Source organism: Arachis ipaensis, chromosome B10 (genome assembly GCF_000816755.2).
Source record: "Arachis ipaensis cultivar K30076 chromosome B10, Araip1.1, whole genome shotgun sequence".
NCBI classification, from domain to species: Eukaryota; Viridiplantae; Streptophyta; class Magnoliopsida; order Fabales; family Fabaceae; genus Arachis; species Arachis ipaensis.
Genome location: NC_029794.2, coordinates 9,504,893 through 9,518,085, shown reverse-complemented (window position 1 = coordinate 9,518,085; position 13,193 = coordinate 9,504,893). Strand labels below are relative to the sequence as shown.

At 38.0% G+C, this 13,193-nt stretch overlaps 1 protein-coding gene across 1 annotated transcript; it reads right to left on the bottom strand.

The window, feature by feature from the left end:
- On the bottom strand, positions 1,092-2,056 carry LOC107624092 (peptidyl-prolyl cis-trans isomerase FKBP12). Its single transcript, XM_016326546.2, has 4 exons — positions 1,851-2,056; positions 1,652-1,685; positions 1,454-1,568; positions 1,092-1,374 (listed from the first exon to the last, which is right to left on the bottom strand). The coding sequence occupies exons 1-4, from the start codon at positions 1,936-1,938 to the stop codon at positions 1,273-1,275; spliced, it is 339 nt and encodes a 112-aa protein (XP_016182032.1). The 5' UTR covers positions 1,939-2,056; the 3' UTR covers positions 1,092-1,272.

Sequence of the window (13,193 nt, the reverse complement as noted above, 5' to 3'; positions counted from 1 at the left end):
ATATATAATTAACCTTTGTGTAACCTTTATTATAATTTTATTAAAAGAACTTTTATAATTACATCTAAATATAAAATAATGTTTTACTTCTATTTTTTTCTTTTTGTTGTCTACGGCATCTTCCAGCCCAATAAATCAAAGACTAATTCGTGACAGATCTAAATTCCTTTTAAGGGTTAGACGAGTGAACTGAAACTCGACCAACCTAAATTGGTTTACTTCTATTTTGTTTTAAAAAAAGCAACATTTACCCTAACCGCACACACTGTACATAAGATGTAAGTTACATATAACATTATAACTTGGGATATATATTTATAACCAACTAGAATTTATCGAGTATTAACTCATTCATCTACTTAAATAATTATTTAAACTTTGAAGTTTAAATTAATTCTTAACATTATTTTCGTATAAAGTTAATAGTTGATAACTGTTAAATAATAATTTAATCAAATTTATCAAATCATTTAACAATTCTCAAATTTGATAAATTTATGCCTCCTAACATTTAGATTCGAGGTGTGGTGTGTTTTTGGAGTCAACTATTAATTCGGGGTTTGGACCTTACAGGCTTACACTTTAGGCATGCGTAACTAATATAGCTTTGTCAATGCTCGCGTGAGTTTGCGTTTCCTTTTTTTTGTTTTTGTTCAGAATCCTCTGCCACGATAATTGGAGCAGCACCATTGATCGTGGAGAAGATGATAGTGACGAGTCGATGGCTTTAACGCTGAACTCTTGCCTCCACCCTGAAGAACGCAGCAGCAATCAGCAAAGGAGAGGCAAAAAACAACACGTTCAAAATGTGGCGCTGTTGTTTGGAAACCGGGTCGGATGTGGGTTAGGATTCGGTTTCTGGGTTGGCCTTACTTTGGTCACAGCCGAAGACCCAAAAAAACAATTGAGGACTTACTAGCTTTTCTTGGTACATGAATATAAATTGAGTTTGCTTTTTCTTTTCTTTAGACTTTTTGAGTTCTTAGAAGTGGGGTTTTTTTGGACATGAAGTGGGCCTTCTAAGTTTAATTTGTTCTTCTTCTTCTTTTTGGTTACGCACACAGAAAAAACCAAGGAACAAAAAAAATGCATAACTAGCAACTAAAGTAGTATGTTATATCATCAAAGATCATTCGGAAGTTATTCATGATTCAGCCGAAGTACTCAAAAGCATACACAATACATGATATGACACTAACACTAAAACTAATACCAATACCAGTCCTTATTTATTAAAATGAAAAGAGCAACAGTATGTGTATTGTGTTCACTTCACTGGGCACTGAGGACTTCAATTTCGAACTCCAAAACAGAGTTGGGCTGTATCCCCCAGGCAGGGAAGCCACCAGAACCGTAAGCATAATCAGGGGAGCACTGCAAAACCAAAACACTATCTTCAAATTCAATCATCCAAACTCAACAAACATACAAGTAATTTGAAAGCATGGCGTACCCGGAGACGAGCCACTTCACCGACTTGCATGCCAAGAACACCTTCATCCCATCCCTTAATAACAGATCCCTGCCCTATCTTGAAACTAAAAGGTTGCTGCCCTGGATCCTTTGTGCTATAACAAAACCAACCATAATTAATCACTTTATTATACTTAATTACATCTCAATAGTGCTATGTCAGGTAAGATAAGCTAACCTCCAAAATTTCTGGGAGAGGTCACCATTTTTCCCTGCTCACCGCAAAATATGTATAAGTAATTTAAATTTAGTAGAAATAATCATCGGAGAGCGGAATTGAAAGTGAAATGTAAATCATTACAGAAAACCGACATCGAAAATAAGAAATGAGGAAAAAATATGTAGTTAGGGTTTGAGAAAGGGGGCAAGAAAGTGACCATAGCCAGTGCAGTGAACGGTGACGTTCTGACCGGGAACAGGCTTGGGACCGGTGCCGGGCCTCACCAATTGCTTCTCCACTCCCATTTCTGCGACTGATTCTGATTCACTGATTCTCGACGTAGCCTGCAACTAAAGCTATTCTCTTTCACCGCTCTCTACTCTCAGCCTACTACTTCACCTCAGCTCCTTTTATAACCCCCATTTAAACTTTTTTTAACTATAAATAATAAAATTTAAGATTTTTTATAATAAAAATATTATGTATATATAAAAATTAGTTATTAAATTATTTATTAATTATTATATATTTGTATATAAATATTGTTTAATTTAATTTTAATGTATATTTTATATATGTGATTATTTTTTATGTACATATGACATTATTATTATTATTATTATTATTATTATTATTATTATTATTATAAATATTTTTTTTATATATCAATAAATAATTATTTAAAAATTTACTTTTCAATTCTCATATAATTAAAAGTCAATTCTTATGAGAAAAAGGATTCGAAGAATGGGTAAGGGAGGAGGATCCGATGAGAGCAGGAGAAAGGTTTGAGGGCAGCACACAATAAGAATGAGCATTTCAAGGAGAATAAGGGGGAAAGTGTGGGGAGGATTGTGCCAAGTGTTATGGAGGATTTATGTGAGGGTAGTCATAGTGGGATTTAGAGGATATCTTTTCGCGATAAAGTTATTGGTTCTTCACAAGCAGCAGGACAACGCAGAGTAGATGGGTTAGAAGGGGATGCCTTAGCAATGGTAACGGGGAAGCAAGGTGACCCCAAGCTACAAACGGTAACTTTCATTAACGAAGCTAGGATTTTTCTTTCAGAGCCTTACAACGAAGCTATTGTGATTAAAGTTCTGGGAAAACACTTCAGTTATATGGCCCTAGTTCATAAACTAAAGGGGATATGGAGACTCAAGGGTGGCTATGAGGTTCTTGATGTGGACTTTGATTATTTCCTAGTCAAGTTTGAGCACAACGAAGATAGGGAGAAGGTCCTGTTAGGAGGTCCATGGTTGATATTAGACCACTACATTGCAGTTAAGCTGTGGTCATCAGATTTTAGACCATGCGAAGACTCTTTTGGGGATATGATGGTCTGGATAAGAATTGCTGGATTAAGCATATGGTACTATCATGAGAGAGCTATAATGAGAATTGCTTTTGCTATTGGTAACCCATAAAGATTGATTTAGCGACCAAATCGGCAGAAAGAGGCAAATTTGCTCGTGCCTGTGTTCAAGTGAATCTTGGACTACCGATTGTTCGGAAGATTATTGTTGATGGCTATGAATATGATGTGGAGTACGAATGCCTGTAGTTGCTATGTGAGAAGTGCAACTGTTTCGGACTTTCGGTCATACCACAGTCACATGCAAAGGAGAGGCAGTGGATGTTAAGTCCGGGGATGAGACTCTCAGTGATGGGGCGGTGAGGAAGGCAGCGAAACCGAGTGGCCAACACCTAGGAAACCAAATGGAGAAAGATTTTGAATTTGGAAATAATCCCAATTTGTCCGCATCAGTTATGGATTATGTGGAGAAAGAAGAGGTTACATTGCATGGTAAGGAGACTAAAAATGGGCACATGATGGAGGAGGAAAGGTGGACTAAAGTGATAGCTAAGTGAAAAGGAAAATTGGTCTTTTCAAAAATAGCCCAAAATGATTCATTGGAAAAGAAGCACTTGATTTCTACAAAGAAGATTGGGTTAAGTCCAGGTAAAGGCCCAGTCATAAAGAAAGGAGAGAAGGCTTTGACGGGCCACGGGGCGGGTAATAGGTCTTCTAAGTTCAGGAAGCATCACACTCCAATGCTTGGCTAAGAAAAAAATTAGGATGCCAATCTAATACCCGTTGTATTGACCTTCACTCCTATAATCAAGAACGGCCATAAGAGGCTGAGACCGGCATCTCTCCAAAGCTCGCCGGTGCTACTGAGCAATGATGGCAGAGCAAGTCAGCAGCAGCGGATTCCACCCTCTATGTCACCTAGTTCGATGAGGAGTGCTCCAGAACAAGTGTTGGGAATGGAGAAGCAGGACTCTCAAAAAAATCCTGGTGGCCCGTCTACCTCTTCATAAAGCTCCTCGCCTGAGGTTGGTGCCTTTTTTGATAATTTTAGTTTTATGGATAATATAGATATCAATTTTCTTTCTTGAAATATTAGAGGGACTTCTAACAAATTGGCCCGAGTTCACTGCAAAGAGTTAGTTAACAAATATCATCCAACTTTTTTTTATTATTTTGGAAACTCATGTTCCCTTTGAGCTTTTGAAATATTTCTGGAGCAAGCTTGGTTATCGGGATATTGGTGTTGTAGAGGCAAGTGGTCACAGTGGAGGAATTTGGATTTTATGTTCTAATTCTTCAATATCGGTGAGAGTTTTAGATGCAGTTGATCAGTGTATTAGCCTTGAGATTCAGATGGGTGCTGTTTCTAGTTTTTGTAGTGTTGTGTACGCTAATCCTCATGTTCATCGACGTATGAGGTTGTGGAGTGATTTGATCAAGGTCTCTAATATGATTCAAGGCCCTTGGATTGTGTTAGGTGATTTTAATGATATTCTGATGCAAAACGAGGTGAAAGGAGGTTCCTTTTATAATGCAAGATCGAAGAAGTTTGCTAAAACCTTGGCTGAATGTAATTTGTTTGATATGGGGGCTATTGGGAGAAATTTTACTTGGTTTCGAAAGGTGAAAGGTGGGCTGCAGGTGGCAAAAAAATTGGATAGAGCGGTGATCAATCAAGAGTGGCGCCTCTTATTCCCGGAGGCATATAATGAGGTGTTAGCGCGTCTTCATTATGATCATTGCCCTTTGCTCATTCGATGCAAGAAGGAGGGGACTACTAAGAAGGGTAAGCGTCCTTTTCGATTCCAGGCTGCTTGGTTAACCCACCCCCTTTTTCGGGATGTTGTTCATACAGCTTGGAGTAAAAGAGCCCCAGATGTTATTAAGAGTTTGCTTGAAGTCCAAAAGAATGCGCTTAATTTCAATAAAGAGATTTTCGGAAATGTGTTTGTTAAAAAGAGGGAGCTTGAAAGACAACTAAATGATATTCAAGTGTCTCTGAAAAAGTGGGAAGACCCAGAGCAGCGGATTAAATAGCAAGGTTTGCATGAGGAGCTGAACTCTATCCTCCTCCAAGAAGAGCTAATGCGGTACCAAAAATCTAGAGAGCAGTGGGTTAGATGCAGAGACCGAAATACTAAATTTTTTCATCTTCAAACGATAATCAGGCAAAAAAGGAACAAGATTCATGGATTGTTTCTTGAAGGTGGTACTTGGTCTTCTGAAGAGACGATTTTGGAATCAGAAACAAACTCTTTCTTTCAAAAACTTTTCTCTACAAGGGAGGCAGTTAATCTGGATGCCATGGGAGAATTTCCTTGTCCTTCTTTTAGTAGAGAGGCCTGCCAAAAGCTTGTTGAACCAGTAGCTCTCGAAGAGGTGAAAAGAGCTGTGTTCGGCATGAATTCTTTCAAAGCTCCGGGTCCAGACAAATTTCAAGCTCTCTTTTATAAAAAATTTTGGGACTCTCTTTGCAGTTATGTGTGGGGCTTAGTGAAGAGAGTCTTTGCAAGTGAGAACATCAGTGCGGCGGTTTTTGACACATTCATTGTTCTGACCCCCAAAGTTGAAGCTCCGTCTTACCTGAAAGATTTTCGTCCTATTAGTTTATGCAATGTTCTTTACAAAATTATTACAAAAGTGCTTGTTAATAGGTTTCGTCCTTTCCTTTCTGAGATCATTGGACCGTTTCAGGATGGTTTTATTCCAGGGAGAGGAACAACATAAAATATAATAATTGTGCAAGAAATAATGCATTTCATGAGGAACACCAAGTCGAAGAAGGGTTCTATGGCATTTAAGATTGATCTTGAAAAAGCTTATGACAGGGTAGACTGGCGATTCCTTGAAACTTTCTTGATCAAATTTGGTTTTCCTGTGGCTACTATTAATCTTATCATGGCTTGTGTGACTTTGCCTCTTTGTCTATTCTTTGGAATGGTAATATGCTTCAAAGCTTTAAACCCATAAGGGGGATGAGACAGGGGGATCACATGTCCCCTTATCTTTTTGTGCTTTGTATGGAGAATCTTTCTTATCTTATATCGTATAAAGTCTCTCAAGGATCATGGATCCCAGTATCTATTTCTAGACATGGCTCAAAAATCTCTCACTTGATGTTTGCTGATGATCTATTACTTTTCTGTAAAGCCACAAAAACTCAGGTGACAGAGGTTATGAAGACTCTGGATATGTTTACTCAAGCATCGGGGCTGAAGGTAAATATCCATAAATCGAAGGCTCAATGTTCCAAGAATGTTTCAGCGAGAAGAAAAGAGGTGCTTTCAGGGGTCTCTAGTATCCGATTTTGCCATGATTTGGAAAGATATTTAGGAGTTAATATTGGTCATGATAGGGCTTCTAGGAAGATGGTGCAGGAGGTCATTGACAAGATTCAGAGAAAGCTTGCTAGTTGGAAGGGATGCTTGCTTAATAGGGCGGGCAGACTTTGTCTTGTGAATGCGGTGATGGCTTCTATTCCGGTTTACAATATGCAAGTTTCCCTTCTTCTGAAGTATGCGTGCGACAAGATTGATTCTTTGATGCGTCAGTTCTTATGGAAGGGTCAAGCGAATGGGAGAGGGTTGCCTTTGGTCAAGTGGGACATTGCTATAACTCCTAAAAAGGCAGGTGGCTTGGGTGATAGAGATACTCTCTATGCGAACATGGCTTTGCTTGGCAAGCTGGTTTGGGATTGTCTGAATAATAGGAACAAATTGTGGGTGCAGGTTCTCACTCACAAATACCTCTGAAACTCCAAGGACATGGGTAGCATTCGTTGTCACAATGCCTCAACTACTTAGAGGAATATTCTAAAGGCTTATGATATCTTAAAAGAAGAATTTCGATGGAATGTGGAAAATATGCAACAATCGATTTGGTATGATGAGTGGAGTCCTCTTGGCAAACTTTGTGAGCTTACGTCTTATATTCACATATCTGAAGCAAATTTTTCTCTTGCTGATTTGTGGAGCAATAGTACTTGGGAGGGGGATAAGATTGCAATGCCAATTTCTCATGAGGTCAAACAGTTTCTTCATAGCCTTGGGCCTCCTCTAATGTCAGAATCGGAGCCCGGATGGATCTGGTGGCCCGCATCGCTAAAAGCCTATAGTTCTCGAGAAGGTTATCATTGGCTCCTGATGAGGAAAGTGAATTCGATTGAAAATAGCAACTGTGGATGGATTTGGCGCTCTAATTTGCCAGAGAAGATAAAGATGATGATGTGGCTGGGTTTACAAAATGCGCTTCCAACAAATGCCTTTTGGTTCAAGCGTCATTTAACTAATTTAGGCAGATGTTCGAGATGCAATGCAGATCTGGAAACAATGGAGCATTGTCTTAGGGACTGTGTGAAATCAAGATGCATTTGGCAAATGTTGGATCCTTTGCTTATTGATTCATTTGAAGGTACTCTTTTGGAATTTTGGATTCGGAAGGTCATGCCGGAAAATGAGGCAATTGTTGGGGCGGGTCTTTGGTGGGTGTGGAGGTATCGTTGTAATGATATTTTCAACAATAGAGATTAGTGATCAGACTACAAGGTTGTTGCTATGGCTCGGATTACTGCTAATGATTTAAGAAAGTCTGCCAGTACCAGTTGTATAACTTTCAAGGATCGAAGGAGGTGAAAACCTCCAACAGGTGACATTTTTAAGGTTAATTGTGATGCAAGTCTGTTTTCTGATTGGAACCTAGCAGGAATTGGTTGTGTTATTAGAGATTCTAATGGGCGTTGGATTTCGGGTTGTTCTAGTAGCTATCCTCTAGGGCCTATCGTCAGATGTAAGCTTTTGCTGTTTGGAGGGGTTTGCTTTTAGCTTGGGATTATGGCTTGAGAGATATTGTGTGTGAAACAGATTGTCTTGACATTTTGCACATTTTAAACAATCCGGAAAATGGGCTAAATTGTGATGTGGTTGATATTCTTAAGAAGATACAGGAGCTTCTGTCAAGACTTTGGGTTGTGGATTTTGAATGGATTACCCGTGAAGCTAATGCTGTGGCAGATTGGCTGGCGAGATATGCAATCAAGACCAATCCAACTCATATTATTTGATCGAAGCCTTGTGATGAGCTTCAACATCTTATGCTTGTTGATTTAGGTTAATCATCTTTTTTCTTTGTTTCTTTGCTTGTTTAGTCACAAAACAAAAAATCCAATTCTTATTGATATTCATAATTGAGATCGATTAATGTTGCTACGAAAAAAATTAAAGCTAATATAAAAAAAAAGATAAATAATACTCTTTTGAATTTCGAGTCAATTTCTAAAAAAAAACAAATTTCATTTAAATGGAGAAATAATCATTCTAATAGACATCTAAAATAAAATTCTTAAATTGACTATTAAATACCAAAAATTGAGTAAAAAATTAGTGTGGGGTCAAATTCAAGAATAGAACCAAATGAATTAACTATAACATTTCAATTTTATTTGGACAAAGATCACATCTTCATATTCTAATTTTATTAAATAATAAAGGGCTAAAATTCTTTGTTACACTTCAATTTCATTTTAATTTTTTTAATACATTAACATTTTCCAAACAATAAAATATTAACAAAAAGAATTTAATTTTTTATATGTTGTTACTTGTTAGTACAAAAAAAATTTACATAAAAAACTCACTAACTATTTATTTGGTTCTAAAAACAAGACAAGATAGGAATTTGAAAACAAAATAAAAAAAAGGGTTAAGTACAGAAATCGTCCCTAAGGTCTGGGGTGAAAATCAAAATCGTTCTCGACCTTTTTTTATTATTAAAATGATCCTCAACGTTACAAAACGTTATAAAATCGTCCTTTTTTATTTTATTTTACCAAATTACCCTTATCAATTAATAAAAATAATATAAAAAAATAAAAAAAACCCTCCCCCTCCACCTGCACCCCCACTTCCTTATCTCTTCCCTTTCTTCTCTCCAACTACTGTCATTAACTTCCAATAACCCGTCTCTTCTTCTTCGTCTTCTTTAGGTACTCTCAGCTTCCAAAACATGCTGTAGCAAGTACCACCTCCAAACTACCATTCTCATCAACATCATCATGCTGTTTTTGTTGCCGCCCAAGTGGGACTGAGGCAACAAGCGCATCTTAACAACAACGTGAACAACGAAAACAGGTTGATGAGTAGCAGTAATAATGATTCATCAAGGGAGGAATGGGTCAAGAGAAGAAGTGATGGTCAAGGAGAACCAATGAACTTAACCCCTTAATTGCCCAAAAATTTAGTAACCAAACAAATGAAACAAATAAAAAAGCTAAAATTGATTATCAACTAATTATCAAAACAAACAAACAAGAAGAAGAGAACAAACTCCTCAATTGCTTGAAACTGCGATCGATTGTGCCTGACTGATCTGGAGCATCTCAGAGACCTGATCTCCGGCCACCGCAGCTTTGTCAAAGCTCTCTTTAATGGCTTCCACGATCTCCTTTAAGTCCTTATGCCGCACCACCATCTTCATCTCCATCATCTCCCCATACTTGCTCCTTGCGTCATCCTCTTCCGCCACTAGCGCCGCCTTCTTCCCTGCCATCGGAGGTGGCGGCGTCATACGGACTCCATTTCTCACTTTGGATGGATTTCAAATTTAATTTAATGCATTGGAAACATAAGAAAGAGAGAGGAGATTGATTTGATGGCTATTATGACTATGCACGCCTCTCAGCAAAGGGGAGTAGGAAACATGAGTGCACTTTTATTCTTTCTCTTTGCCACATTAATTATTTGATCAAAAACCATTAATATCTTATTCTCTCTCATCTCTTTCTTGCTTCTTCTTCGGTCCTTGTCCAAGAAACAATGGAAGCAATGTTCATCAACCAAGAAAAAGAAGAAGTTGCATGCATCAAGACCATCAAGCTAATGATGGCAAGAAAACATACTAAAATAAAAATGAGCTGTGGCTGAGATTTTCACCAAATGTGGTTAGATTTGGTGAAGTAATCTTGAGCTCTTCATGCTCAAAAATGGACGATGAAGATTCGGCCAGCAAGGGAGATTCTTGAAGCATGGCTTGTCTTTGATTATGCTCAACCACCACAGGAAGTAGCTAGAGTGGCGAAGTGATGGTTGAGGCAGAGATTGAAGCAGATGAAGTCATTTTCATCATGAAGCATCAAGGGCCAGAAATCCATCTTGGAGAGCAAGCCAAGGATGGAGAGCTCGGATTGATGAAGGGTGATGATCAAGAAAGGACTAGAGGTAATTGCATGTTGGGTTTTGCATGGTTATCTCTTCTCTCTGTATGTGGCCGAACCGGTTCTGTTTGTTGAAGGAGGAAGAAGTTAGTTTGGGTGTTGGCTTCAAGTGTGGAGGCTTCCCTCTTCTTTAAAAAAAGAGAACAGCCACTGTTTGGAGCAAGGAAAAAAATTTTGAGAGTGCAAGGCACAGTGTTCTCAGAGCTACCTGAGCTAACAGTTTTCTCTTCTCCTTCAATGTATTATGTTTAGTATTTTTCTGTTTAATTTTGTCATGTCTTGAGTCTCATGAAAAAAGGCAAACAGTGAGGTTTGTATGTAAAAGCCATAGAGCGGAAAAAGGCAGAGAGTGCAAAATTAAAAGAAAAAGCTATAGATGTCTTAGAGTTCCTTTGTTCATCTATGTTGTGTTTCATGATTCTGTGGGAATCCCCTTGTAAGTTGGGTTAGCACTTTACAGTTTGTAATCAAGTTGATTATAGTGAAATTTCATCATTGTTGTGATGGAGACTGGATGTAGGCTGCACTGCACTTAGCAGCTGAACCAGGATATATCTGGGTGTAATCTTTCTTCTCTCCTACTCCATTTCTATTTTCTACTGCACAGGAGCAAAAACTAAAAATATCTCATGCCAAGTGACGAGACAACAAAAAGTCTCGTGGCTAGGGACGAGATAAAAGAAAAAGTCTCGTGTCCAGAGACGAGCCAAAATAGAAAAGTTTCCTCTGAGTTCAGCAAGTGTTAGCAACCAAAAAAGGGGGCTAAGATTCAACCCCCCCTTCTCTTAGCCACTGAAACCATCAATTGGTATCAGAGCTTGGTCTCAAAGAGATCAAGCTTTGCAGCTTGGAGTAAAGATCCTTATGGCGGAAAACAGTGGCGCAAATGTGGTGTCCTATAATCTGACTGAAGGTCAATCAAGCAATAGACCCCCTCTTTTCAATGGGAAAAATTATACCTATTGGAAGAAGAGGATGAAGATATTTGTGCAAGCAGTGGATTACAGACTATGGAAAATTATCTTGGAAGGGCCTCAATATCCAACTGTTACAAGTGCCGAAGGAGTTGTTTCTCTCAAACCTGAAGTAAGCTGGACCGAGGAAGATAGGAAGAAGGTGGAGTTAAATGCCAAGGCAGTAAACCTACTCAATTGTGCTATCAGCTTCGAGGAGTACCGACGGGTATCAAGATGCACAACGGCAAAGGAAATCTGAGACAAATTGCAAATCACCCATGAAGGAACCACCATTGTAAAGAAGACTCGGACAGACATGTTGAATAGAGAGTATGAAATGTTTGCAATGAAGGAAGGAGAGTCCATTGATGAAATGTTCGAACGGTTCAATGCCATCATTGTTGGCTTAGATGCTCTGGGAATTACACACTCTGAATCTGTGCTAGTGAGAAGAGTGTTGAGATGTCTCACAAAAGAGTGGGAAACTAAAGCTTTAATTATTTCTGAGAGCAGTAGCTTAGATTCCATGACAGTTGATGATTTGAGAGGAAATCTTCTTGCTTTTGAAAACACCTATTTGAAAAAATATTCAAAAAAGAAAGGAATTGCTTTTTCTTCTATGACTAACCCTCTGGATGAAGAATCCAGTGATAACTCCTCTGAACATGAATTTGTGTTGTTTACAAAAAAATTCAGGAAAATGATAAAGCTTAAAGGCAAAGGCAGCAGCTCAAGGAGAGTGAAGAAAGACCTTAGCAAAGTAACTTGTTACAACTGCAAGAAAATGGGACATTTCAAATCTGATTGTCCCAAGTTAAAGAAGGAGGAGAAGCCGAAAAGAGGAAAGAAGAAAGGACTGATGGCCTCATTGGAAGACTTGGAGAATGACTCCGATGATGATGATGAAGAAACCGAGACCAAGTCACAAACATGTCTCATGGCAGACCACATAGATCAAGTAGTCTTTCATAACCCTAATACTGAAGATCTTCATCTTATGATAGACCACCTTTCTAAAAAAATAAGATGTTTTCTGCTGGAAAATCAAGAACTTGAACAACAAATTACCATTCTTAAGGCTGAAAATAGTTTTCTAAAAGAAAAAGTAAGAGAGGCCGAAACTGCTTGTGATCTTATTGAAGAAAATAAGCAGTTAAGAGCCCAAGTTAGAAGCTGTGAAAGTAACCATTCTGTTCTTGCATATGTAGATTGTTTTAAGCAAAATGAAGAGTTGCTTAAAGAGGTTAAAAGACTTAAGGAAGACTTAGCCAAGTTCACCCAAAGTTCCGAAAATCTGAATCACATCTTGGCTAGTCAAAAACCTCTTTATGATAAGGCTGGGTTGGGGTTCTATAAATCTGAAAAATCACATTTTGAAAATATTGCTTCATCTTCTAATGATACAAGATTTCAAGATCCCACTTACTTTAACAAAATAGCGACTCCAAGGTTTTGTAGACTATGCAATCGGAATGGACACCGAACAAAATGTAACATGCTTCACATTTTTTGAATCTGAAAAATGGCTTTGGCATAGAAAGTTGGGACATGCTAGCATGTATCAAATTTCTAAGCTAGTCAAAAGAAATTTGATTAGAGGAATTCCAAACATCAAGTTTGATAAGGATCTTACTTGTGACGCTTGTCAATTGGGCAAACAAGTAAAATCCTCTTTTAAATCAAAAGATGGAATCTCAACCAAAAGGCCATTGAAAATGTTACATATTGATCTTTTTGGTCCTACTAGAACTCAAAGTTTAGGAGGTAAACACTATGGTCTTGTGGTGGTAGATGATTACTCTAGATTTGGTTGGGTACTTTTCCTTGCTCATAAGAATGATGCCTTTCATGCTTTTTCCACCCTTTGTAAGAAAATTCAAAATGAAAAGGATTTGAAAATTGCCCATTTGAGAAGTGATCATGGAAGAGAATTTGAAAATCAAGATTTTGAAAAATTCTGTGATGACTTAGGGATTTCTCATAACTTTTCATGTCCTAGAACCCCCCAACAAAATGGGGTGGTTGAAAGAAGGAATAGAAGTCTTCAAGAAATGACTAGGGCTATGTTATGTGAGAGTGAAA

Bases quoted from the DNA above. Each gene is read 5' to 3' on its own strand.
- LOC107624092 (XM_016326546.2), bottom strand. From the start codon at position 1,938: ATGGGAGTGGAGAAGCAATTGGTGAGGCCCGGCACCGGTCCCAAGCCT. The intron at 1,686-1,850 runs GTCACTTTCTTG...TGCGGTGAGCAG, and splicing joins CGTTCACTGCACTGGCTATG to GGAAAAATGGTGACCTCTCC. The intron at 1,569-1,651 runs GTTAGCTTATCT...GTTTTGTTATAG, and splicing joins CTCTCCCAGAAATTTTGGAG to CACAAAGGATCCAGGGCAGC.